General features: G+C 45.1%; 1 protein-coding gene across 4 annotated transcripts in view; it reads right to left on the reverse strand.

The window, feature by feature from the left end:
• Positions 1–12,136: 12,136 nt before the first annotated feature.
• CPEB1 (cytoplasmic polyadenylation element binding protein 1) overlaps positions 12,137–24,998 on the reverse strand; it is a 46,258-nt gene continuing 33,396 nt past the window's right edge. For all 4 annotated transcript variants that reach the window (XM_069956455.1, XM_069956453.1, XM_069956454.1 and 1 more), the window contains 9 exons: positions 22,596–22,813; positions 21,511–21,763; positions 20,875–20,988; positions 18,442–18,531; positions 17,315–17,451; positions 16,094–16,292; positions 15,899–15,993; positions 15,187–15,267; positions 12,137–13,349 (listed from right to left, as the gene is read on the reverse strand). In XM_069956455.1, coding sequence (XP_069812556.1) covers positions 13,239–13,349; positions 15,187–15,267; positions 15,899–15,993; positions 16,094–16,292; positions 17,315–17,451; positions 18,442–18,531; positions 20,875–20,988; positions 21,511–21,763; positions 22,596–22,813 — 1,298 coding nt within the window. In that variant the 3' untranslated portion in view covers positions 12,137–13,238. The remainder of the gene's footprint in view (positions 13,350–15,186; positions 15,268–15,898; positions 15,994–16,093; positions 16,293–17,314; positions 17,452–18,441; positions 18,532–20,874; positions 20,989–21,510; positions 21,764–22,595; positions 22,814–24,998) is intronic.

Here is a 24,998-nt window from a genome sequence, read left to right on the forward strand (position 1 = left end):
ATCAGGTAATAATATTCATTAATAAATGTGCAAAACAGTTGTTAGACTCTATCGGAGAGTCCTGTGCCCGCCCCCTCAGTGACACTAAGCAGTATGGGCGGAGGACAGAAATGCCAGGAGTTAAAATGGCCACCGGACTAGATAACCGGATATAGGGGTGTTGGCTTAGGGCATGGTTTTGAGACGTCACAATTATAATACAGACGTGGATGATATGTGGGAGTGGTTGGCTTTCAGTCGCCATCTTTGAGGGCTGATTACAGAAAAGTGGCGTACCTAAATAAGCAAATGTTCCACGGTCGGGACAACAGAAAATGATCAACATTTTTTTAACACGTAACATACTTCTAAAGGGGAACACCAGCTTTGCAAGACTGGCTGAAATACAACCATATATAATGTAGGAGCGTACATTACATTACACAACAGCTCTGATTCTTTTTCCTAATGCTGCTTGCATGTGATCTGCAGCCCTCAGAGCTGGTTGATGACCTTGTACAAAACATAACAAATAACACACATTATGTACTTTGTATGCTGCTTCACTACGCAGCATTAATTAACCTCTTCAGCTCTCTCAGTACTGTATCTAGCAATGAGCTGGACTGTTCTCCTTGTCTGAGTACGTGGCATTGTACTTAGACACTTATATGGCACTGTACACTATTTGAGGTTAGGCTGCCCACCTCCACAAAGGCATTGGTCTTACAATCAGGTCAGGGGCACTTTAAATCAAAGTAACTACTTCAACAGCTGACCAAGGGGAAGATTCCTGCAGAACAAAGGGTCTATACGCCACCATTGGACGTAGGTTGGCTTTTCGCAGGATCTGGGGTTTGTATACAGATATAAACTGGGTACAATGATGTAACATAATGATGTGGCTTGGGTCTGCCACACACACTACAATATTCTGTCTTATCTAGATATTGTTGGTCACCGGCACATGACATGTCCACCCAGCTGGACCTGTGCTTCCCACCCATTATCCTGAATGTTTTCCTTCTGTCTGACCCTCTGGCTCTCATCTATCTACTCCACACCCTCCTCTCTTAGAACTCTAATCCTTGATTCCCCCTTAGGGATAGTACTTACATTGACCCTAAGGTTCCTGGAAATTCCAAGGACCCATTTGCCCTGCATGTTACATGTAGGTCTGGTTACCTACCTACAAGGCAAAAATAAGTGTGCACAGGAGTGTAAGGGGTTTCCCAGGTGTTGGTCAGAGAGCCAGAGGTTGGTGGGGCTAAGGCATGTATCTGCCTTCATATCAAACCTCCTAAAGATCTGTTCTAGATCTTGTACTGCATCTTCTCATGCCCATCGCTAACTATCTTTCTTAGCTTCACATCAGCTTCACATAAACTTCTTGTGGAGACTGGGGATCCCTTCTTTTAGAGAATAACTGTCTCATCCTTGCTCAGCTAATCCCTAGGTAGCGTATTGGGGAATGAAACCTAAACCTTAGGTTTTAACAAGCACAGCCGCTATAGGCCCAGCCGTCACAGTGACACACTATGGCGACGCACTACAGCAACCTACTGTCCCTCGTTGCTAATTCCTCCTAGGGGGCAAGGGGGTAAGTCACAGATCTTCTGACCTGCTCTCTACCACAGTACAAGCACAAATAATGGGATCAATACAAGTATTGTTCCCGCTGCTCGAGACAGATATCACTTATCAGGAACCCGTTCACTCCAAAAGTTATGCGCCTGCTGTCTGTGACCTTGCAGCTGTTCTCGATGTCATGCTGTATTACAAGGGTTAAGCAATAATCACAGCCTTCCTGTAAGGACGCAGAAGTGAATAAGTTCGGCAATCCCTTTCCTTAATTCAGCATAAATACAGCAACAGCTTATCTCAATCACACCACAGTTTGCGACGGCAATGCAGCACTTTAACCTTGTCCTATCCTGGGTTACAGAGTTCTTTGTCTAACAATTAGACTCAGCTTTACAAACATATAGAGAACACAGGTGACGGGAATCTCATTAGATCCGTTCCCCTGAGGCACAGATAGTACGTAAGAAAGGGAAAGTCTTTCTTACCTGGCCAGTTATATCTGCGCGCCCGATGACGGATAAATCACCACATCCCGTCTGTCTGCGTTCTAGTTTGCAAGAGGCTGAGTCCCTGCCAAGGGCGCCAAATGTTAAGGTTAAATTTATATGTTGACCTCTCTCTATGGAGAGAAGCCAAAAACCCAGGTAAAGGATGGTTTTTTAATTATATCTAGAGGTGGAACCTGCAGTGTTCCCACTCGTTACTTATACGTCATGGACACAGATAAGACATTGTATCATGATTATAAGCCTGGAGAAAATGGCCCAAGTTTTATTATGGTAATCACATTTTATAGACAGATAGAATATAGGGTGGCAACAAATGCTAATAAGGCATAGATGAGGCGGTGCAAGTGATTTAGATATTCAGTCATGCGCAATGGCATCTATATTAGTATTCATTATTATTATTCAAAAAGGTTAGAACAATACATTCTTTGCAGTGATACTTTCACATTATTCCCACTGTAACAGACAGGCAGCTTTCCTCTGAGAATAGCCTTGAACGCTGATAAAGATGTCTCTGAGGGAAATAGTTCTTGAGACAAAACATTCTTTCTAGTGTCATATCAGAAGTTTTCCAAGGTAAGAAATGGTCCAACTATAAGTTAACCCTATCAGGGACTCTCTAATGTGCTGGAGCTTCTGAGCAAGAGGCGTATATATATGTAGTCATACAGGTACGGTGCAGGTAGGTAAAATCGTATTGCTGGCCTTTAGCCCTACTACACAGCCACAGAGAAAGGGGGTGTGACAATATCACTTTAAAGTGACTGTCAGCAGCAATTCACATTCCAAACTGCTGTCACTTAGGTACAGTGTGTCTCCTTGACCTAACTGCTACCTATCATATCTGCTTGTGCTTCCAGAATGTAGAGAATGCTTTTACACTGGTACCTAGGTTCTTGAACTTAATTGGTTCCGGAAGGCAGTTTGTGAACCAAGCATTGTCTTTCTAAAGGAAATAATGTAAATGTGTTTAATTGGTTCCAGCACCCACCATTACCTACAGTATCATTTATTAAATTTTACAGTGCCTAGTATAATCTCTACAATACAGGACAGAACAGCACTATACTGTACAGTACATTATACACAAGAGACATTCAACAAAACCAGCAATTATAGTACAGTAGTCACCAACTCCTCACTCATCCTTTACTGTATAGAGCAGTGTTTCTCAACCTTTTTAAGCCAAGTACTCCCATTCGACAAGATGCTCCAGCAGAGTACCCCTAAGGATGCGATCCATTATAAATGTTGACTAAGGTTACAAACCCACTTGGCGGGTCTGCAGCGAGTCTCCATGCTGCGTTTTTGTAGCAAGACTCGCTGCAGATCCCGGCCCTATGCTTTTAATGGCAGACAAACACGCAGCAGGGATGTACATCCCTGCTGCGAGTTTGTCTGCAGCCCACCCCATTAACCCCCCGGCCGCCGGAGCTGATACTTCACCTGATCCCGGCTCCGGCGGTTCCCGATGTCTTCAGCAAGCCGGAGCCGGGACCAGGTGAAGTATATGCTCCAGCCAGCCGCCCGCAGCCCCAGCCGCCCGATCGCCCCCCCGCAGCCCCGGCCGCCCCCCCGCAGCCCCGATCGCCCCCCCCCGCAGCCCCGGCCGCCCGATCGCCCCCCCGCAGCCCCGATCGCCCGATGGCCCCCCCCCGCAGCACCGGGGCGATCGGGGCTGCGTGGGGGCGGCCGGGGCTGCGTGGGGGCGGCCGGGGCTGCGGGGGGGCGATCGGGCGGCCGGGGCTGCGGGGGGGGGGGGCGATCGGGCGGCGGGGGCTGCGGGCGGCTGGCTGGAGCATATACTTCACCTGGTCCCCGCTCCGGCTTGCTGAAGACATCGGGAACCGCCGGAGCCGGGATCAGGTGAAATATCAGCTCCGGCGGCCGGGGGGTTAATGGGGAGGGCTGCAGACAAACTCGCAGCAGGGATTTACATCCCTGCTGCGTGTTTGTCTGCCATTAAAAGCATAGGGCCGGGATCTGCAGCGAGTCTCGCTGCAAAAACGCAGCATGGAGACTCGCTGCAGACCCGCCAAGTGGGTTTGTAACCTTAGTGTAGATTCACCCATACGTTTCTCAGTGGAATCCATTGCGATACTCTGTACTATTATGGCCTATGGCTTTGCATTCTGGCAGCGGATTTTCATTCAGCTGCGAGAAAGTAGCCACTGCCTATTAACCTAATCAGCTGCCGGGCATTAAACGTATAATGCTTATCTGCCTGCACTGCCACCTGCTTCTCAGTCTCCTCAAGGGTCACAGACAGCCCGCTCAGCCAATCAGTGGCTGCAATGGAACAGCGCACTGATTGGACGAGCAGGCCATCAGAGAGCCAGGAGCCAGAGAAGCAGACGGGAGGACAGACAGGTAATGATATGCCCCTTTTAGCTAGGTACGCCCCTGGAGCAACATACATCCCCTGCAGCCACATATGCCCTTTTCATCCAGGTATGTCCCATGGAGCCAGATATGCCCCTTGCAACCAGATATACTGTCTGTAGCTAGGTATGTCCCCTGCAGTCTGATGTTTCTAGATGCCAGGTATGTACTCTGTAGCCGGATACGTCTCTTCCAGCCAGATTTGTCCCCTGAAACTGGAAATGCCTCTTACTGCCAGATATATCCCATGGAGTTAGACATGTCCCCCTGCAGCCAGATACCTCCCCCCATGTAGTCAGATATCTTCCCATGTTGTCAAGATACCTCCTATATGGCCAGATATCTCCCCATGTAGTCAAAATAGCTAAATACCTCCCACCTTGTAGCCAAATATGTCCTCATGTAGCCATATACCTGCTCCATGTTTTCTTCTCCATCTGGCTCTGACCATCATGATTACTTGCAGCTACCTTCTGTGCCCCCATATAGTAACAATGCCTCCTGCTGTGTCCCCAAATAGTAAAAATGTGTCCTGCTGTGCCTACATATAGTAATAATGCCCCTGCTGTGTCCCCATATGGTAATGCCTCCTGCTGCGCGCCAATAAAGTAATAATGCCCCCTGCTGTGCGCCCATATAGTAATCATGCCCCTGCTGTGTCCCCATATAGTAATAATGCCTCCTGCTGTGCGCCCATATAGTAATCATGCCCCTGCTGTGTCCCCATATAGTAATAATGCCTCCTGCTGTGCGCCCATATAGTAATAATGCCCCCTGCTGTGCCTTCATATAGTAATGTCCCCTGCTGTGCTCCCACAATAAGCCTCCTGCCCTGTGGTGCCCCCATAATACTGCCCCCTGTCTTGCCCCCATAGCAATGCCCACCATTCGACTCCCACCCCACTACAAAAAAACAATAACATCATACTCACCTAATCTGGGTATGGAGCGGGTCTTCCTTTCTTCTCCAGCCTCTGAGCCACAGGAAAATCATGTCCAGGCCAGAGGGGGGAGAGAAGGAAAGAGGGGGAAAGAGGAAGTGAAGGGGGAGAGGAAGAGAGGAAGTAAAGGTGGTAGAGGTGGTGAAGGGGGCGGGGGAGAAGGAAAGGAGGTGGTGAGGAAGGAGGAGAGGGGGTGAGGTAAAGAGGAGAGAGGAGTGAGGGGAGGAGGAAAAGAGGTGAGGGGGCGAGAGAAAGAGGTGGTGAGGGGAGACAAATTGAGGGGGAGAGGGGGTGATGGGGTAGGTGGAGAGAGGAGGGGTAGAGAAGGTAAAGGGAGAGGGGGTGTAGAGAGGAGCAAGAGGGGGTGTAGAGAGGAGCAAGAGGGGGGGGGGGGGATGTCCTATTCTGAAGGGGGTCTTGCCAGCTCCCAGATAAGAACACCTGCAGCAGGGAGTTGTGTATGGGGAGTTTGAGCACCCCCCACATCACAGGGTACGAAGCAGCAGTTTCCAGTGCACTCCCCCCCCCCCCCTGCAGCTGCCGGATAGGGGAGCAGCGTTCACCCAGGGGCTCCAAAAGGGTAGGTCGCAGCCTGGGGACAAATCCTAGGCAGGCGGGTGGAGGTGACCCGCACGGGCGGAGAAAAAAAGACGGCCCCCGGGAGAACGCTGCTCCCCGATCCAGCAGCTGCAGGGGGAGAGTGAGAATCGGAGGCTGCTGCTGCTTCCTACCCTGTGATGTTGGGGGCAACTCCATTCTTCCTCCATCCTTTTGTTCCATCCTTTTTCCAGGACACAGCATCCCGCACAGCAATGTCCCGGCACCGATCCCCGCCGCTGATCTCACCTTCCTTAGCCCAGTAGTGTTCAGTGAGGGAAGGGGTTTGGTAGGCAGCTGCTGGGGCAAGGAAGGTGAGATTGGCAGGGATTAGTGCCGGGACATTGCTGTGCGATAACAGTGTCCCAGAACACTAAGCAAATGTTACCTTTTTCCCCCACCTCCTGCATACCCCCTGGGGTACACGTACCACAGGTTGAGAAACCCTGGTATAGAGTCCCCCCATCCCAGCACTGTAACAGATGGGAGATGGTGGTGCAATGGCTGTTCTACTGTACATGCATTCCAGCAGTCTTCTACAGTACTGTACTGTATGTGAAGACTCACCAGTGCTAAACTCACCAAGTACAACCCACCATCCAAACGTTGATAGAGTAATTCAAGACTGGGGGCCTGAAAAGTGTTTGAGAACCAAAGCAAACTTTTCTTGAAAAAACAGTTTGAGTTTTAAGCAGCTTGAGAACCAAGGTACCACTGTATTCTCCAATAATAAAGTGTATGAGAGACTTACAGCTTGCAGCAGATCAGGAGCTTGGGTAATACCTCCTTACTACCCCTCCCATATAGTTTATACAGATGAAAAAAAAAAAAAAAAAAAGACGTCCATCAAGTTCAACCAAGGAGGGGATGGATGCAGGGAAGAAGAGCCGATGATAGGTTCTATACATATTAGGGATGGTCCGAATCAGATTCCCGCTGTCTGCCCGCTCCGTGGAGCGGGAGGACCGCCTGGAAACTGGGATACAGCCTATGGCTATGGCTGTATCCCAGTTTTCCAAACGGTCCTCCCTCTGGATCCACCAGCTTCACAGCGGGAATCATTACTGAGAGTTCGGGTTCAGACCATCCCTAATACATATGCATTTATGCTATTTTGGTCTAAATCATATTTGAACCTGCTTGACAGTCAGCTGCAAGCTAAGCACATAGCAGGGATACGGGATTGAAGGGACAGTCCTAACATGATCAATACCTTGGAAAAGCCTTTGACACATTTTATTGGAGAATAAAAGCATTTTCTACATTCTGGAAGCAGACATATGAAAGTTACCATACGTTTGCTTGTTTTAATTGCCAAATGCCAGCAGTTTGGTATGTGAATTGAATCTGACAAGATTCACTTTAAAGCCCAATTCTTCCTCTTCAGTGAAAAATTCTCCTTTTTCTGCCACAGCCACCTTCAGTATCTAAAGAAAACATTAAGTACATTTTTTTCTTGCAGGGGAGCCTCCAGTGGTACTAGGTATAAGAGAAGCATGAGACACTGCAGAATGGACCTCATCCTTAATCACGGTTGTAATGCTGCGCACAAGATCAGGAGATTCTTCTGTAATGCCCCTTTTACATTGAAATTTCTCTGGCGTGGGGGTTGTAAACAAGCGCTGATTAGTGGCATGTTTGCTGTGTATTTGCACAGCACGAGTAATATAGCAGATGTATATACCTGCACTGTCAGTTTCCAGATATCAGTCTACTTACCAGCCACGCTACTTTATACGGCATCTGGTTCTCAGGCTTGAAATTTTCAAGCGGAGGCTGCGCAGTGGACTCTGCTTTAAGTTCCACCTGTACCATTGACTCAGTGATCAAGCTCAATCTGCAGTCCATGCAAAGAATTGACGTCAATTCTGGAAGAATATCATGGTGTCAATGGTACAGGTGGAACTTCAAGTGAAGTCCGCCACGTGGCTCAGCCTGAAATGTACAAGCGTATTACATAGTGTGAACAAACCCTTACAAAAAGTGCAGCTGGTAAGTATAGACTGCCACTTGTTATCTGGAAACTGACAGCACGCATATACACATCTGTGCTGTAATTTCTCATCTTTCTCGGCTGCACAAACCCCTGTTCACACAAGGGAGGTGTGGCCAAAAATACATTTCTGAACAGGCCACAAAAGATCAGGTGCTTACCGGACTAACTTACAGAAGGTTCTACAGGATTTGTAAATTACTTATTTAAAAATCTTCCAGCTCTTTGAGATATTACTGCATGCCAAGTTTTGTAGCAGGGATTGTTTTGAGGTCTGTCAATATATTGGTTAGAAAATTAAGACATAGTAAAACATGTCTCAGCTACCTCTAATGTGTTTGAAGATCTAAGTGCCATCAAGAGCATGGAGTGCCATCAAGAGCCTGGAGACTCATGTCAAAGGTTTCATAGTAAGCAGGTTATTTAGAGTGGTCTTTTATATCAGCGTTCCCCAACCGGGGTGCCGCGGCACACTGGTGTGCCGGGAGAACCTGCCAGGGGTGCCGCGGGATCCCGGTGGGAAATGTGCGCTGTCTCTTTAAGCATCCCGAGAAGCTGCGGCCGCGCAGCTTCTCGGGATGCACGGATCACTTTCATGTTCCGCCCGCACTGTGAGCGGGCGGAACATTAAAGTAAGCAGAATGCAGGAGCAGGAAGTGTCAGCGTCCTGCTTCTATATTCACTCCCATAGGCTGCCGGCACTTCATACCAGCAGCCTATGGGAGGCCGGGACGTGACCTCTCCGGCAGGCGTGACCATGTGACGTCATCACGCCTGCCGGACATCCCGTCCCCGCGGCTCGCAAGATGGAGCCTGAAGAAGAGGAGGAGCTTCTGCCTGCAGCCACAGCGCGGATTAGGCGAGTAGGATTTTTTTTTTTTTTTAGGGGCAGAGCAGGGGGCATTATTAGTTCATGGGGGGCACCTCTGGGGCATTAGTTCATGGGGCACCTCTGGGGGCATTATTAGTTCATGGGGGAATTATTAGTATATGGGGGCACTTCTGGGGGCATTATTAGTTCATGGGGCACCTCTGGGGGCATTATTAGTTCATGGGGCACCTCTGGGGGCATTATTAGTTCATGGGGCACCTCTGGGGGCATTATTAGTTCATAGGGGGCACCTCTGGGGGCATTAGTATATGGAGGCCACCCCTGGGGGCATTAGTATATGGAGGCCACCCCTGGGGGCATTATTAGTTCATGGGGGCACCTCTGGGGGCATTATTAGTTCATAGGGGACACCCCTGGGGGCATTATTAGTTCATAGGGGGCATTATTAGTTCGTGGGGGCACCTCTGGGGGCATTATTAATTCATAGGGGGCACCTCTGGGGGCATTAGTATATGGAGGCCACCTCTGGGGGCATTATTAGTTCATAGGGGGCACCTCTGGGGGCATTAGTTCATAGGGGGCACCTCTCGGGGCATTAGTTCATCACAGCAGGGGATGCTACATACAGGGAGCATCCCCCATTCCTACTCGCTTTACAGCACAATTACTTTGGGAGCAGACAGGAGGGAGAAAGGAAAGGAAGTTGCTAGAAATGTGCGGAGCCTAAATTGTCTTGCAGGTTCTGAAGAGATGAAAGTAGCTGGAAGAAATCATGGCGGATGGAGAGGAAAAGGGAAAGTGACTCCTCAGATCAAAGAAGACACCTGTGAGTCACTGTATGACGGTTTTCTTATTTTGTAGAACGTTATTTAGTAGGGGTGCCCCGAGGAAATTTTTTCCAAGGTGTGCCCCAAGGTGGAAAAGGTTGGGAAGCACTGTTTTATATGATCAAAATTGATATCCAATGGCCTAAACTTTTCTGAAGGGAATACTACAGTCTTGCTACAGAAGTGGCAATACAAAAGTCTGATGTTTCCCAGCATGCATTGGAAGTACTTATGCTAGGATTAAGAAACCTCATGTTTGGTAACGGAGAAGAGCCTCTTCTATGAGTAAATCTAATGTTTGTTTGTGACTGTTGCATCTAAAAGTAAGACTCAGGGTACAAACCCACACACCGTATACGCAGCAAATACGCAGCAAATATGCAGCAAATACGCAGCAGTTTGATGGTGAAGATTTAATGCCGAGTTCAGTTATTTAGATCTAATCTGCTGCGTTTTTGTTGCGTATTTGTTGCGTTTTTGCTGCGTATTCGCTGCGTATCGCAGCAGTAAATACGCTGTGTATACGGTGTGTGGGTTCAAGTTCCCGAGTGCCGATACAAACTCTTTCCTATGTTTGCCAGCACTGGAGAATAAGCGCATTTTTATATGTTCTGGAAGCACAGGAGATATATGAAGGATAGTTTCAAACTCTAAAGAGAATCTCTGAATTCCAGTTAAGGGTGCGTTCACACCTACAGGATCCGCAGCAGATTTAATGGTGCAGATTTGATGCTGTGTTCAGTTATTTAAATGAAATCTGCTGCGGATCCGGTAAGTGTGAACATACCCTAAAACTTATAGGCCTTGATAAAGGAATATACTGTTAATCCTACTACGCCATCATGTGCTGACATCAATTGGAAATCCCGGAACTCACCATATTCATCTCATAATTTTATTTGGTTCCAAAACCGTAATAGTGTGAACAGCAGAACGCGTTTCGGCCATATGCCTTTGTCAAGTGCCGAGGCAGTTGACAAAGGCATATTGCCGAAACGTGTTCTGCTGTTCACACTGTCACGGTTTTGGAACCAAATAAAATTATGAGATGAATATGGTTAGTGTCGGGATTTCCATTTGATGTACTACTTTGGGACTACGCTCCTTTCCTCATGCACCATCTATTTACACTGAGTGACGCTCTGATCCTTCTCTGTATCATGTGCTGACAGGGTGGGCAGTGACTAGTCCCAGGCAGCTTCCCACCCAGACTAGTTGCCGCCCCTCTCCCAGCCTCACGCGGCTTGATTTTTTTTTTTTCTCCTTTGAGCTACACAGTAGTTCTATACACTGCTGCAGAGAACCATATTAGAACAATGTCAATTGGTTCCCTTTAAAAAGGTGGTTAATGTATGTGCACAGCAAAGTCAACATCTCCCAGCCACATGGTCAGTGGTACTCCAGCAAAAACTTCAAATCAACTGGTGTCAGAAAGTGCTAAAGATTTGATACTTTACTGCAGCTGATAGACTGACAAGAATGCACAAGAATGCACCACTTCCAGTACTTGACAGGGCTGTCCAGAGCAGTAGGAAATCCCCATAGAAAACCTCAGGAAGTTGTGAATGCTTTCCACTCTGGACAGCAGAAAATACAGCAGCTGATAAGTACTAAAGAATTGGGAATTTTAAATAAATGTAAGCTACAAATCTCTGGCACCAGTTGATATGAAAGAATGTTACTGGAGTACCCTTAACCATAAACTGTGGCCTAATTTTAACAGGCTGACAGGTCTGCTTTAATCCTGCATGGATTGTGTGGATATTTTTTGCTGCAGTTGTAAGCTGCGCAAATATAGCAAAGAAAACCTACATGATTTCTGCTACATATGACCTTACTTTTACGCCAGGTGGGTGAAATTGAAACTTTTTGCTAGTTGACAGTATGTATATAAAATGGAGTTTATCCTTATAGCAGATCTGCCACATTAGCGTACAGCTCTTCACTTAAAAGGTATACCTATTAGAAAAACAAAAAAACGGTAGTAGCGGTGGCAGCGAGCAGCGAACGAGGAGCAAATGAGCGCTGACCGTGCTAGTTTGCTCCATGGTCGGCCTGTGGAATAGGGCCTTTACATTATGCGGCTGTCTAGTTCATGTGGCAGTCAGGATTCAGCACCTGGTGCATTCTGATTGAATGGTCAGACAACCAATGAAAACTAGACATGTCAAAAGTTTGCCAGCAGTTACACAGTTGTTTCAAAAGGACACCAATTATGTGCAGTTATGATGCAAGTTTACACAAACAGAACACAGTTTCACTGCTTCAACGTGTTTATTATGTGCCAAACAAAAATAAACGACACCACATCTGTAGGTTAAGTGCATTTTCTGCTTGCATAACTACAATGAGGTAGAGACTTTACACACGCAGCTTCACAGAAATGCCCACTTAGGGCAGCTAGTGCAGATTTAGCTCAGCATGTACTGGAAAGAGGGGGATACAGACAGTGGGATCTTTGGCACAGAGCTTCTAAACAGAGGGGGGGGGGGGGGTACAGAAAAGAAAGAAAAAAAAAAAGTTTAAAGGCTTGCAATTTGCATAAGTCAGCTGCTTCCTGTAACAAAATACTCCACGCAAGAGCATGGGCACATTCCCTCCAGGAGAAGGTCTCATCTCTTGCCTCTACCTCATTCTCAAAAGAAAAATATATTACAGCCCTTTTCTGTCCAGCCAACCAAATAGGAAGTGATTAAAAACTACCATCCCCTGAAGTGCAAATTAAAAAAGTGCAACAAACATCCTTAAAACTATATAAACACACATTGTATTCTTCTGTCTCAGCCAAGGCCCCAAGTCTGTCATTGTTGCAAATTCTGTTGTACAAACAGTATTTAATTTTAGGTTCTTTTCAACTAGCAGCTCCCAAAAACAGAACACTTGCAATTATGTTAAAAGCTGCCAGGAAAGAAAAATAAATGGACTTAAAAACCGTCTTTAAGAGTGTAAAAAGGAACAGGTAAAAATCCCACACAGGGTAAAATATGTAATATGATTTTGGTTTAAATTAAGAGCAGATCCTGCTATTGTTGTTTCAGTAAAAATGCCAACTGAACAGTCTGTTTATATGGTTCAGAAGGACATTAAAGTAATCAGAAGGCACTGTATGGCAACGGCAAAAAACTGGGTAACAGACTAATGAAATATGTATCACCCACAGTATTTGCAAGGAATGTAAAAAAAGCGCCTGTAATAAAAAGGGGAAGAAAAAAAATTATAAAGACCCAAGGCAAAGGCAATAAACCATCAGATACTGTCCACACATTGCTTTAATTCAGCAAGTGTTGAGCTTAATATGGGTACTGCAAAACAGAGTACTATGCCCCCATTACCATAAAAAACAAAACCTCAGAAACACAGACAGTATCCCTGGCAAAACTTCACTGTGCACAAGTGCAGAACACTGTTACAAGGTACAGCAAACAGTAAGTGCCAAACAAAATAAAAGTGACTTCCCCCCACCATCTGCTGACTTCCACAATAATCCTGGAAAGATTTATGATGCTCCTCGTGCTGTCTGGAGGGACATAGGGCGCAGTATCCTCTGCAGCACATTCATCTTGAATTAAAGTAGTTCTTAGCTGGCAACATTCTTTAACTGGAGTCACGGCTTTTCTGGTTGCGCATTAGAGGGCGGTGGTGACGTAGAATCTCCATGGAGTGCTGCCAGTGCCAGCAAGAACGGCAGAAGTACTTGAAGCAAACCTTAAAACAGAACACAACACTGGTAAACTAGATAAAAGATTTCAGTTTGGAATGATAGAACCTCTCAACTACTTGTTTGGATGTAGGGGAGACTTGGGGGCCTAATAAACGGAGCAATAATCTGCCAAGTTAGGCCAATTCAGCAGATTATCGCTCCGTGTAATAGAGACAGCAATCAGCCGAACAAACGATTGGCGAACAAACAATTGGCTGATTGTTGTAAACTGCTACCAGACGTGCATCACTACTTGCAGTGGTGCATGGACGTCAGCCGATACTGTAAGTTTACACTATTCTCCCCTGCAGCCTTTGCTCGCCCTGATTTTTCTGGCCCCTTCAATGACAGGCTGCTTAGCCAATCACTTCCTTGGGCTGCTCAGCCAGTCACTAGCTGCAACAGGATAGTGCCAATCACTGAAGAGACTCCCTTCTATCTACCACTGCAGAAGATTGGAGCACTCACTACTTGGACACAGTAAGTTTAATCTTACATTGTGGCACTATTCCCTTACAATTTGGGTTATCACCCGCTTCAATGTTCCATGCATAAGGGACTTATCTTAGTCTGCTTTATCCATAGACCGGGACACCACCGGACTATATCAGAATATATACACACCACGCAAGGGACATTGGGGACCTAGTAAGTATGCTCACAGTAATTAGCCTGTGCACAGCTTGTATGTTACATACCCACACAGCACTTACATTTATCCCATTATTCTCAGGATCGGTGATAGCCACTGCCATACTTTATCTTGCTGGCCCCAAGTCCTAATCTCGTGGGACAGTGAGTATGACCGTCGGAACCTGTGTCCATCATTTACCACATTTGCATATCAATGATATATGTGTTGCTTAATTGCCATATGTTACTTAGCACCTACACACTCCTGATTATGTCAATGATACAGGTTGACTGAAATGCGTTGAGTACTGGTGTATGGCAGCATTTAGTTTGTAACTGCTGGATTTGGCTTTAGTGACCGAAATAGGTCAATTTTGAAGCAGATTGGGGCTGTAGTGACCGTCAGGGGTCTATCATTTGCCATTCGGACCGAATAGGTCACCGACTAATTGTTTGACACGGGTCATTCTGACTTGTGACAGACTGACAGAGGTCATTGTGACTGATATTTGTCATATACAAGGGACGAACGGCACTTATACAGACTGTCTGATGACAACGGACAAAGTCATTGTCTTTTTGTATATAATTGTACATATTATCGTTTTTTGGAGACCTATTATCTGCTAACTGCTAGTGATTGTTAACTACCAGTAGCCTATATCAATAAATATTCTTATTACGCATAGCACTACTGTATTTGCATTTTTTCTGATTTTGCGAGGGTCTAATTATCGTTATGGTGTTATGTATACACACTGGTATCTGATTTACTGAAGAGATTGAGCCAGAAGAGTCAGCGGTGAGTGGGGAACACAGGCAAATGCTGCAGGACGTGGAAGTACAATTTATAGTAAAAAGCAAGGGCTGCATAGACACCACTAAATGTAAGCGAGCACTAACGGTGTGGTGTTGGGCTGTGTAATACGGCCAATAGAAACTAAAGACCAATGCACATACACCATGGTTGGTTGCTCACTAGAGATTTTCCAAGCCAGTCACATTGGGGGGGCTTACAATTAAGATTTCAGCTTTATAAACAGAATGCACAGTCTTAGTCCCAGAAGTAAAATGAATGAACTGAAAGTTACCTGGTGCCATTCTCCAATAAACACCAATAACCCTGGGCCAGCATGCAGTCACTGGCATTTTTACCCCCCCCCCCCCCCCCCCCCCCCCAACATGGCACAATTCATAATTCTGAGATACCTGGTCTCTGCAGAAGAAAGGACCTGGCTGAGAGTTGCAAACCTGGCACACCGAATCTTCAAGGTAGGGGTCAATCTGAACCTAAATTGGGAGGAAAAAAGAAAAAAAAAAGAAAAAAAAAAAAAAAAAAAAAAAAAAAAGTGTGAGCAAAGTAAACTCCTAGCGCCTCTTGGAAACACTAGCGTGCACATACCACTGGAAAACCCGTTTTCTCTAAGGGTAAGAACGCCAGATGTTCCAGATTAAGAGGATTGCTGCACCTCAATTTAGCTCATTTACAGCAATTTCTGGAGTAGCCGACACCAGCTAAGGGCCATATTACATTAACAGATGTGACTTTTTTTTCAAATCCTTTCCTGGATTTGGATGTAAAAACCTGTCTCATGACCTGTTGTCATAGTCCGTTCCTGGCCGTGGCTGCAAAAAGCTGTAAGATAATCTCTCAGACATCTGTTGGTGTAATGGGGCCTCAGTTTCTGGAGTAACTTAGGAGTTGTGTATATCAATTTACAAGAGATTTTGCAAGTCAATTTAAAACAATTCTACATGACCATCTTCCCATTGGAAAAGCCTATCATTGATCCATATGGCATCCATGATTCAGACAGCCTAAAAAACATAGGACACCCACTTATTTTAGAAATAAAAGGCTAAATGACATTAGAATAGACTCAACTAGTATTTTATAATTGTCAACTTATATTTTTTTTACCTTCTTGGTAAACTTGGCTGTTTTAATCTCCACAAATGCAGCACTAACAGCCTTTAGATAACTGCGCTGGTTGTTGAAAGTCACACGGCCAGAACCTATTTCATGGAAAGAAGGGAAAAAAAAAAAATAAATAAATAAAATTTAGTTCATCACATAAAAACTAGCAGTTACTGAAAGTAAAGGGCAGACACACACCAATTGGGTACTTGTGCTTATCCGTATCAATGCCAGCATAGACCACACCACCGAATAGGTCATTCATTATAGAGGCGAGAGCTTCGGCATTCAGCATTCCATGCAAAGCCCCAACAAAAACAGTTTTACTGGGATCTAGACGCTGAGATGGACTACGAACGAAGTTGCTGTCGGCCAGCACCCAAGGAATGACCTGCACCTACAAAAGATTTCATGTTGAAAAGTAACCAGTTCTGTTGCACTGTTAACAGGCTGTATTGGTGTCTTACATGTTTGTTGACAGGAACTCAAGGAAAATTCCCCATCAAGCAAGTTAATGCAGCGCAAAATATCAATTCGACTGTCCATAAACTTAAAGCAACATGTGGACTCGCAGTCCAAACAGAAAGGCTGCTGCACATTACACTGCCAAAAATGAAATGGTGATTTTAAAGACAGACAAGTTTTATTACAGATATATTAAATGTGCAGCACCCAAACTGCATGGAGTAAGTGTGACCAGGTATGCACTCCACAGCATAGCAAGAGCACTGAGCCAACCCAACTTATTCACCAGGAGGGGTAATCGTGGCATAAAGGAACTCACTGTTGGGACTTGAGCCTCATTTACATGCTACCAATCCTTCATTGAGGTCTCCAAATGTACAGTGTCTCTGCCGCTCCATACCAGGTACTTACTGTGGCTGTAAGCGCCTATTGCCAGTTTTCCCAATTCAGCTGTGCAGTTGGAAAACATGCCTCCTCCCTGCATGATTTATGTACAGGGCCTCATTGTGTGGGCCAGGACAGAGGTACACTGCTCCAGATCAGCCTGCCTTTCCAACTTTCATTTAATTAGAAAATGGCAGTCGGTAATACAAGTTTGCAAAACTGTGGCCACAGTAAATAAAAGGTACTGTGACTCCATATATCTGTACAGCGTGACATTTCACTAAAGTGGAGGCACAACATCACTTAAAGGGCAGCAAGTTAAAGTTAAAAACCACAAGGAGTCCAAGTAAAAAGTCCTACATGTGGAAGATGAACCTTCTATATAGAATTCTTGCCATAGGGCCTGCATAATGTTGGTGCCATAGTTGCCTATGTTTTCCTTAACTGGCCCTAGTATGACAAACATTCTTGGGCTAGCTTACGTTCGACCTGAGACCTAACAGATGCAGCATATTGCTGTGACAGTACGTTTCTCTGTCTTGTGATTTATTTAAGGGAGCCACCACCTACCTCCTTGCAGCGCATCCTGCGACTCGACATCTTAAAATAGTGCTCACTCAGGCCATCTTGGCTTAGCAAGTCCTGAGTGCAGGCTTGAAGCAGCGCTCTCACAGATTTTTCAGATTCAAACACCAGGTACACATAGCCTGCAAAAAAAAAAAAAAAAAAAAAAAAAAGTTCTCAAGTGACATCACATTTTGTCTTGTTTTGTGTTTTAAATGCTGAAGAGTCCCACAAACACTAAAAATAGTCCGGGGGCGGGGGTGGGGAGAGTAGTAAACTCGCCTCTCCCAAGTCCTGTTCAGTGGCCAGGGTCCTGCACTTACTGAGCAGCCAGTGGCCAGGGTCCTGCACTTACTGAGCAGCCAATCGATTAACCGGGCCATGACATTGCTGCTGGGAGTGCTGGTTATGCGAAGTACCCAATTTAGAGCAGGTGATGAAAGTCGGCTGCTGTGAACAGGACCCAGGAGTGGCACAACAGAGGCACGCGGACAGGAGAGTTCACTTTTTCTGCCCCCTCCCCCATTCATACGGATTCAGAAATTCCAAAATAAAGTCTGTTACACGTTGCTTAAAAGGTGTTTTCAATTTCTCTACAGACGACATTTTTCTGTATGTTAACCATCACATGTCTACCCAGATGTGTAACATGGGTTAAAAAAAAAGGAAAACTACTTCCAGTGAACCTGTAAGACAAGATGTCAATTTTGAGCTTGTGTTAAAGCTGTAGCAGGTAGTCAAGTAAAGACTTCTTACCTGCATTTTACTGAATGTTGGGCTGGAGGATTAAAGCCATGACAAGTGTGTGTTCAAGAGGAATTTTATTTTAAACATTTGTTCAGCTCTAGGTTGTCAATACAGCCTCTATCAGAACTGGATCAAGATTAGAACACATGTGGAATACTAGTGTTTGTATAGGTTGCCTTAGCACCTTAGACTGGCACATTTTTTCCTATTACTTACACCAACCTGCATTTTTACCATCCTGCATTTTTACCATAAGGGATTCAGTAGTTTTCCCATCACCGTGTCACCAGCTATAGTTCCCATGTAAGATACCACCAGTGCACACCAAGGAAGTGCTAAAATAAAAAGTTTTCCTACCATTCTGGTATTACCTTTAGGCATATTACCTTTAGGAGGACAACGTGGATGCTTTCCATCCTTACCAGGCCACTCAACACTTAACGCACCAAACACACGGAACGTATTGATCAGTCCAGCTGGAAAACAGAGGATTAAAAGGTTAACAGATTGCATGGTTGTTGTGGGCTACACGGATGTTTGCCAAGAAAGCTATCTGGACATACAAAAATACATGCAAACACCTGCTAGGTGTTCAGCTTCCAACTCCTAGCATACAACTGATCAGGTTGGTCTTAAAGGGGTACTCCGGCGGGGGGCATTTTTTTCCTGACACCAGGGAGGAGGTGCTGAGGTAAACTACGTCCACTCACCTCCCCTGCTCCAGCGGCAGGTCCCGCATCGCGAAAGCAAAAAATGGAGGGCAAGGCACTACTTAAATTTATAGGATGGGGTGCTCAACCCAATATGACATGAAAAATCATACAAAACAACCAACAAAGGAAAGCCATGTCACACATGTAAGGGTGGCACTCCCAGAAAAAATAAATAAACAAAATAAATTAGATAAATAAATAAATAGTATAAGCTACATATAAAGGTGGCAAAGTACAACAATTTTTATTAATACACGAAAGTCATAAAGTGCAAAACATACAGGTTAAAAACAATTAAAACCACAACATACAAAAGTCCATGTTAGATAGACATGGAACCAGGACAAACTGACATGTATCCACATATAACGCCCCCTATGGTAAATGATACTGACTCAAACCATAAGAAATGATGTATATGTGTCAGAATATGAGCAGTAATGTCTGTATAAATGACAGAGCTCAATGGACACAAAACAACCCGAATAAATGAGAGAACAAAGAATATAAAGAAATTGTGTGAGTCTAGTAATAGGATTAAATATCACCAGAGGGGGAGTCCATGTCAGGGTCCGAAAAACCCCACGCGTTCCGTCTCCGTCACGAGACTTCTCAAGGGTCCCGCATCGCAGCGCTCCAGTCTCCAGCTGCTTCCTGTGTCCGGCACGGGCCCGAGACGATACGTCTCAGGTCCGCTCAGCCAGTTCGTGACAGAGGCAGGATCTGAGCAGACTTGAAACGGATCCCGCCTCAGTCATTGACTGGCTGAGCAGACCCGAGACGCCATGTCTCGGGCCCGCGTCAGACGCCAGGAAGCGGGGGACCGGAGCGCCGCTGGAATCGGGGAGGTGAGTGGATGTAGTTTCCCTCAGCCACCTCCTCCCCGGTGTCAGGAAAAAAAAAAATGCCCCCCTCCGCCGGAATACCCCTTTAAAAGGGGGTTGTCTGATCAAAAATAAGAACCACCATCAGGTTGAGACAGTTCAACACAAGACAGGCCACAATGCTTGTTGGTGAGCCAGTTTTTACAAAAATTGACTATAAGCCAAGCTAAGCTAAGCATTTCAGCAGCATAGTTATTTTGTACTTGTTTTTTGGTATATAGAGCTTGAGACATGAAAGGTATTTCTAGCATTTCCAGCTTTTAAATGAACCTCCACCACAGATTGTGAGGCCTGTGGCATCCTCTTGGTCAGTCTGGTGAAGACCAGGCAACACTTGGTCTGTTGGGTGAGGCTCCAGTAGAATAAGTTTGACAAGCACTGGTCTAGAGTACAGGGTGTCCGTTACATGGGCTGTAAGCCAGCACCCATTAGTTTAATCCTTACTATTCAGTCCACCTTTACCTTCTGAAGAAATCACTGACTAATCCCTTTAATACAGAATAGCATAAATGGAAATTCCTAAAAGTTAAGCACTTAATTTGTTGCTATGGTCCACAATTCCTAACCAGTGTCTCAATTTGAGTGTGAATTGCCAAAAAGCTCAAATCATGCAAGACATACATGTCTCCAAGGCCGAATAAAAGACCTCTAGAAAATGGCACACTGCAGGCAAAAATCTTTTGCTTTCAGGGAGTCTTAATGCACCTTTTAGAAGAGACAACTTCAACTCTTAGAATAGTGTAATGGCCCTATTCCACGGAACGTTTGTCGTTCATAAATTCGCTAAAACGACCGCTCGTTAACGATAATCGTTCCGTGGAATAGATGTAAACAATTGAACGACTACAGCAAAATAGTCGTTCAGTCGTTATAAAATGTTTTTCAACATGTCGAAAAAAATAGTTAGTCTTTCAACGATAATTCGCTAATCGTTTTGTTGAATTAGAAATCGTGAAATTGTTCACCCAATGTGTTGAAAAACTAGGTGTGTTGTATTCAAATTATCACCCCGGCGAACGTTTTAAACGAGCATGTAACGACCGCAAAGTAATCGTTAACGTGTTATAGGTTGTCGTTCGCAAAATATAGTCGTGAATTAATTGTTAACGAGCGGTCGTTTTAGCGAATTTATGAACGACAAACGTTCCGTGGAATAGGGCCAAAAGAATGTGTTAGTAATAAGGTGAGCACATGTAGTGTTCTATAGGAGCTTGTCACTTACTCTCTGTAATGTCCCATGGAACTCCTCCAAGAAATACTTTGCACGAATAAACTGGATTTTTGTAGTTACGAGGAGGCAGTTGACCACTCCATGTGCATGTCGCTTCATTTACAGCTGCAAAAGAAAGCTTACTTTGAAAACACATTTTTCATCATGTTTCCACCTTGCCTAAAAAAGCATTTTAAAATAATTCTGTAGATGTCTTGACACTATTACTAAACTAAGTTATTGCCTCTAAGGGCTTGTGCAAAATAAATAAAGCAACCTATTTCAAAACCATATCCAAACATGGGAACAAGCTGTAAGACCACATTTACAGCCATGTTAGGTCGATGTGCTGCCCACACTAAGCAGCTTTTTGAATGCAACTCAGAAGTGTTGTGAGTATATGAATGAACACCTTCCATCTGCATAGTTTCAGCAAGCGGCTATACTATACAGCAGTAATAGCTCGGCGCAGGATCTATGCCATTACTTGCAGTTGCTAGCAGTTTTACAGCTTCGATTTCACATCTGCTATTGACAGCAGAATGAGAGTTTGCTAGAGGGAGTCCCTGTCAACTGTTAAAAGCTGCAGTAAATGTTAGGACATTGTTACATGAATTTACCATATGTACTTTTACTTCACAATCTTACCTGCAGCTTGTCTGTGTAGACGTGCTTCCCTTTCAATGCTGAATGGATCATCAGCAGATTCCAGAAAATCCCACGAAGGCCATACAGAAGTGCCAGGCCATCTTTTTGACATTCCTATGGGGGAAGCAGTGGCAGCTGCTAGGGCAGCATGATCTGGATCAAGTCTTGAGCCAATTCCCAGCTTTAGAGGGTCCCTGGTAACACCACTGCCCAATGGAAGAAAGGGAAGCGGTGGAGAAATTCGCAGACTAGACTAAAGAGGGGAGGAAGTCAACATGAAGACATTAAAATACTGCCATGGAAAGGATTCTAGCTACAGATGTGAAGGTGGCAACACAAATAACTGAATGTCAGTTCTCTCCCTTCAAGCCTCCGCCCTCCCTTCTAACATTCTGTACATCAGAGCATTCCTGTGGCTATCACTCCAAACTCTGACCACCAACAGATGTCAGTGGAAATAGATCAGGAGAGTCCCATACACCTTATACCAAACGGCAGGACTCTCCATTATAAAACTGAGAACAGTTGAAAGTTTAAAGACCTGTCACACCGGCGGCTGGGGCAGAGCCCGCCCGACCCCCCTGTGGAGCTCCGGTGAGAGGTTCCCTTTGGAGGTGTATGGGGACCTCAACGTATGAGTAACTCAACCATACTGTAAGAACCAACGTATGAGTAACTCAATCACACTGTAAGAACCAATGCATAGTACAATTACTATGCAAACAGTGCTTATTCAGGAGGTTTTAATAAAAAATATTTTATATTACAGTGTTTCCCTGAAAATAAGAGGGCCTTATATCTTGTTCCCAAATGGGCACTCCGCTTTATTTTCAGAGGATCTTATTTTTCTCCCCCGCCCAGGGAAGAGAAAAAGGCAAGTGGCACAGGTCAGGCACGAAGGGGAGGAGAGGTAAACGGCAGCGGACAGGAGCGAGGAGGAAGGTGAGTGGCTGCGGGTGGTGGACGCCCTCCTTTTAGGCTAGTCTGTAGACTAGTTGGGGTGTCTTTCAGCAGGATGTCTTATTTTAGGGGAAACATAGTATGCAGTCTCACAATCAACTACAGTAATTGAAAACTTTACTTACAATCAAATCTGAAAGGTGGTCTGAGCCAGAGCTAAACCCACTAGTGTCCGAATCAGAAGGGCTGCTGGAACGAGAGTCTAAAATAGAACGACTATCCAAACGAGAGCTGCGTAGGAGTGGGGAAGAATATTTATCCACCAAGTCTGAGCCAATTGGGTCCAAGGGCAAGAAACCCAGAGGTGGAGGTTTTCCTAGGGGGTTGTTGAGTAGGTTAAACACTAAAAAACAAAAGACAGAATATTGTTCCTACCATCTTGATTATGAGCATGCCCTAAAAAGCATTATGCACATTAGTGATTTTAGCAGAATGTGTATTATACATTTCAAATTGCTATAACCACAAATTGCCAAACTTGCAGCACTCCCACCATCTAGTTCATATAGTACAGTTATGGTGGATTTAGGCATGTATTTAACTAAAGCCACACCTTAGGAATACTAGCAGTACTACAATAAATTGTGGACACCAGAACAGTATACTTTACATCTGCTCAACATCTATTTTGAGACTTGGCATTGATGGCCAAAAGATTGCATTTAGCTGAATCACTGCCTTAACTGCAGCAGCATATCCAGGAATTAAGATTCAAGTCATTTTATAGACAACTACTTTTCTGTATTAGCACCCCTTGTACACCAGAATTTGTGTCTGTAGAAGCAGGTGAAGTCATGTGAAACAGCTGTCACAGACGTTCTGGTGAGGTGGTTGGCGTCCTTTGTCTGCAAGCATGGAGTATACCCTGCATGTCTAAAGAGGACTAAACGACACTGAATGGCGAGTGCCTCTCGTCATCTATACTTTGTAAATGCACAATTACACTAAGCGATCAGCTGATAGAATATTTCGTCTTTTCTAACTAATTTACACAGATCTGGCAGATTTTTGAAGCCAAAGCCAGGAATGGATTTGGAGAGGATAGATCCCAGTCTTTTCTTTGACCTGTTCTGTTTATAATCTGTTCCTGGCTTTGGGTTCAAAGATCTGTCAGATAAATCAGTATAAAACGCACCCTATTAAAAAGGCAACGATCAAACAATGCCTTCAAAATTGGTCAATCTGTGTAAACAGCCTAATGTAGAATTTGAAAATTCTTCAGTTCAGCAGATAGTGGCCTTTTAGTGAGCACACAACTTAAACTGGAGCGGCCCATGGGAGGGCACAATGCCTGTGGACTAACCTCTGCAGCATCGGTGGCAACACTATGATGCAGTCAGAAACAGCCAGAATGTGAGACCAGTGAGGCTGCCCTACAGAACTAGGTCTGACTATAGAGATTAAACAGTGAACACAGAAATAGTTCGTCCTCACATATACGAGAACACATGTATTGTTAGACCACCTGTACAGTATTGTGCTGGGAAAGGGGGGAGGAAAGTGTACGCAGGTTTCTGGAAAAGCAGAACCTAGAATGTTTTGTCCAGTAGATTCTGCTAGGACTAGTTGTGGAAGAAAGTTTATCTGGGCCAGAAGAGGTAAACGAACAGCTCCAAATCAGAGACTATGCCCCCTGCGAGTCACTGAATGTAGAATTCCTGCGTGGGACTTACAACCATACTGTCTGCAAATAAACTATGCACAGTGCATTATACCATATAGTGGTAATATACAACATTTTACAGTCCTTTTGTAGTAGTAACATTGCAGTGTGGCAGTAACTGCTTTGTACAGCAGTACCAAGAGCAATCCTCACCATAAATACTGTAGATACCAATATTTCTGTATTAAGATCTTATGTCTACAGTATTATGATATAGATTGACATCTTCACTGTAAGGCTGCTGTTTTGTAGGGGATGGGGTACAAAACATTTACTCTTTGAAGGGTTAATCATGGTACACAGCGGGGTGCAGTGTCATGTTGCAGATTCTCAAACTACATTAAGTACGACATTTACACCAGATTCTCAAACTACATTAAGTACGACATTTACACCAATTTTCTAAGCAAATATTCCATATAATTATCTTAGTCTCAACAATACACTTATATCCAGGTATTACCCTTTGAAACAGATGGACAATTAAGGGGTTTTCCAATATGTGCACACTACGAAATTGGCGGGTCATACTTTGGACAGATGGCAGAATCTGCCTGACCAGAATCTTCCTTCTGCAGCCGGAAGCAATAGAGTGCCGAGCCAGATCAGTGCAGACCCTGGCCTGAGCCGGACATGTGGATCCATACAATGTCCCGGAGGAGCGAACCACCCCACTAGACACCAGGGAAGGGCTGCATAAGGTAATCTCATCCAGCTGTGAACTTTAACAGCTGCATCCGATTAGCGGGCATGGCGATCGGACTGTGCCCGCTAATAGCCGCCGTCCCGGGCTACATGTGGCACCCGGGAACGCGGCACGCTCTGAACACCAGTAGGCGGCCCTGGACGTACCTGTACGCCCAGG

The sequence above is a fragment of the Dendropsophus ebraccatus genome, chromosome 1 (genome assembly GCF_027789765.1).
Source record: "Dendropsophus ebraccatus isolate aDenEbr1 chromosome 1, aDenEbr1.pat, whole genome shotgun sequence".
Lineage (NCBI taxonomy): Eukaryota > Metazoa > Chordata > Amphibia > Anura > Hylidae > Dendropsophus > Dendropsophus ebraccatus.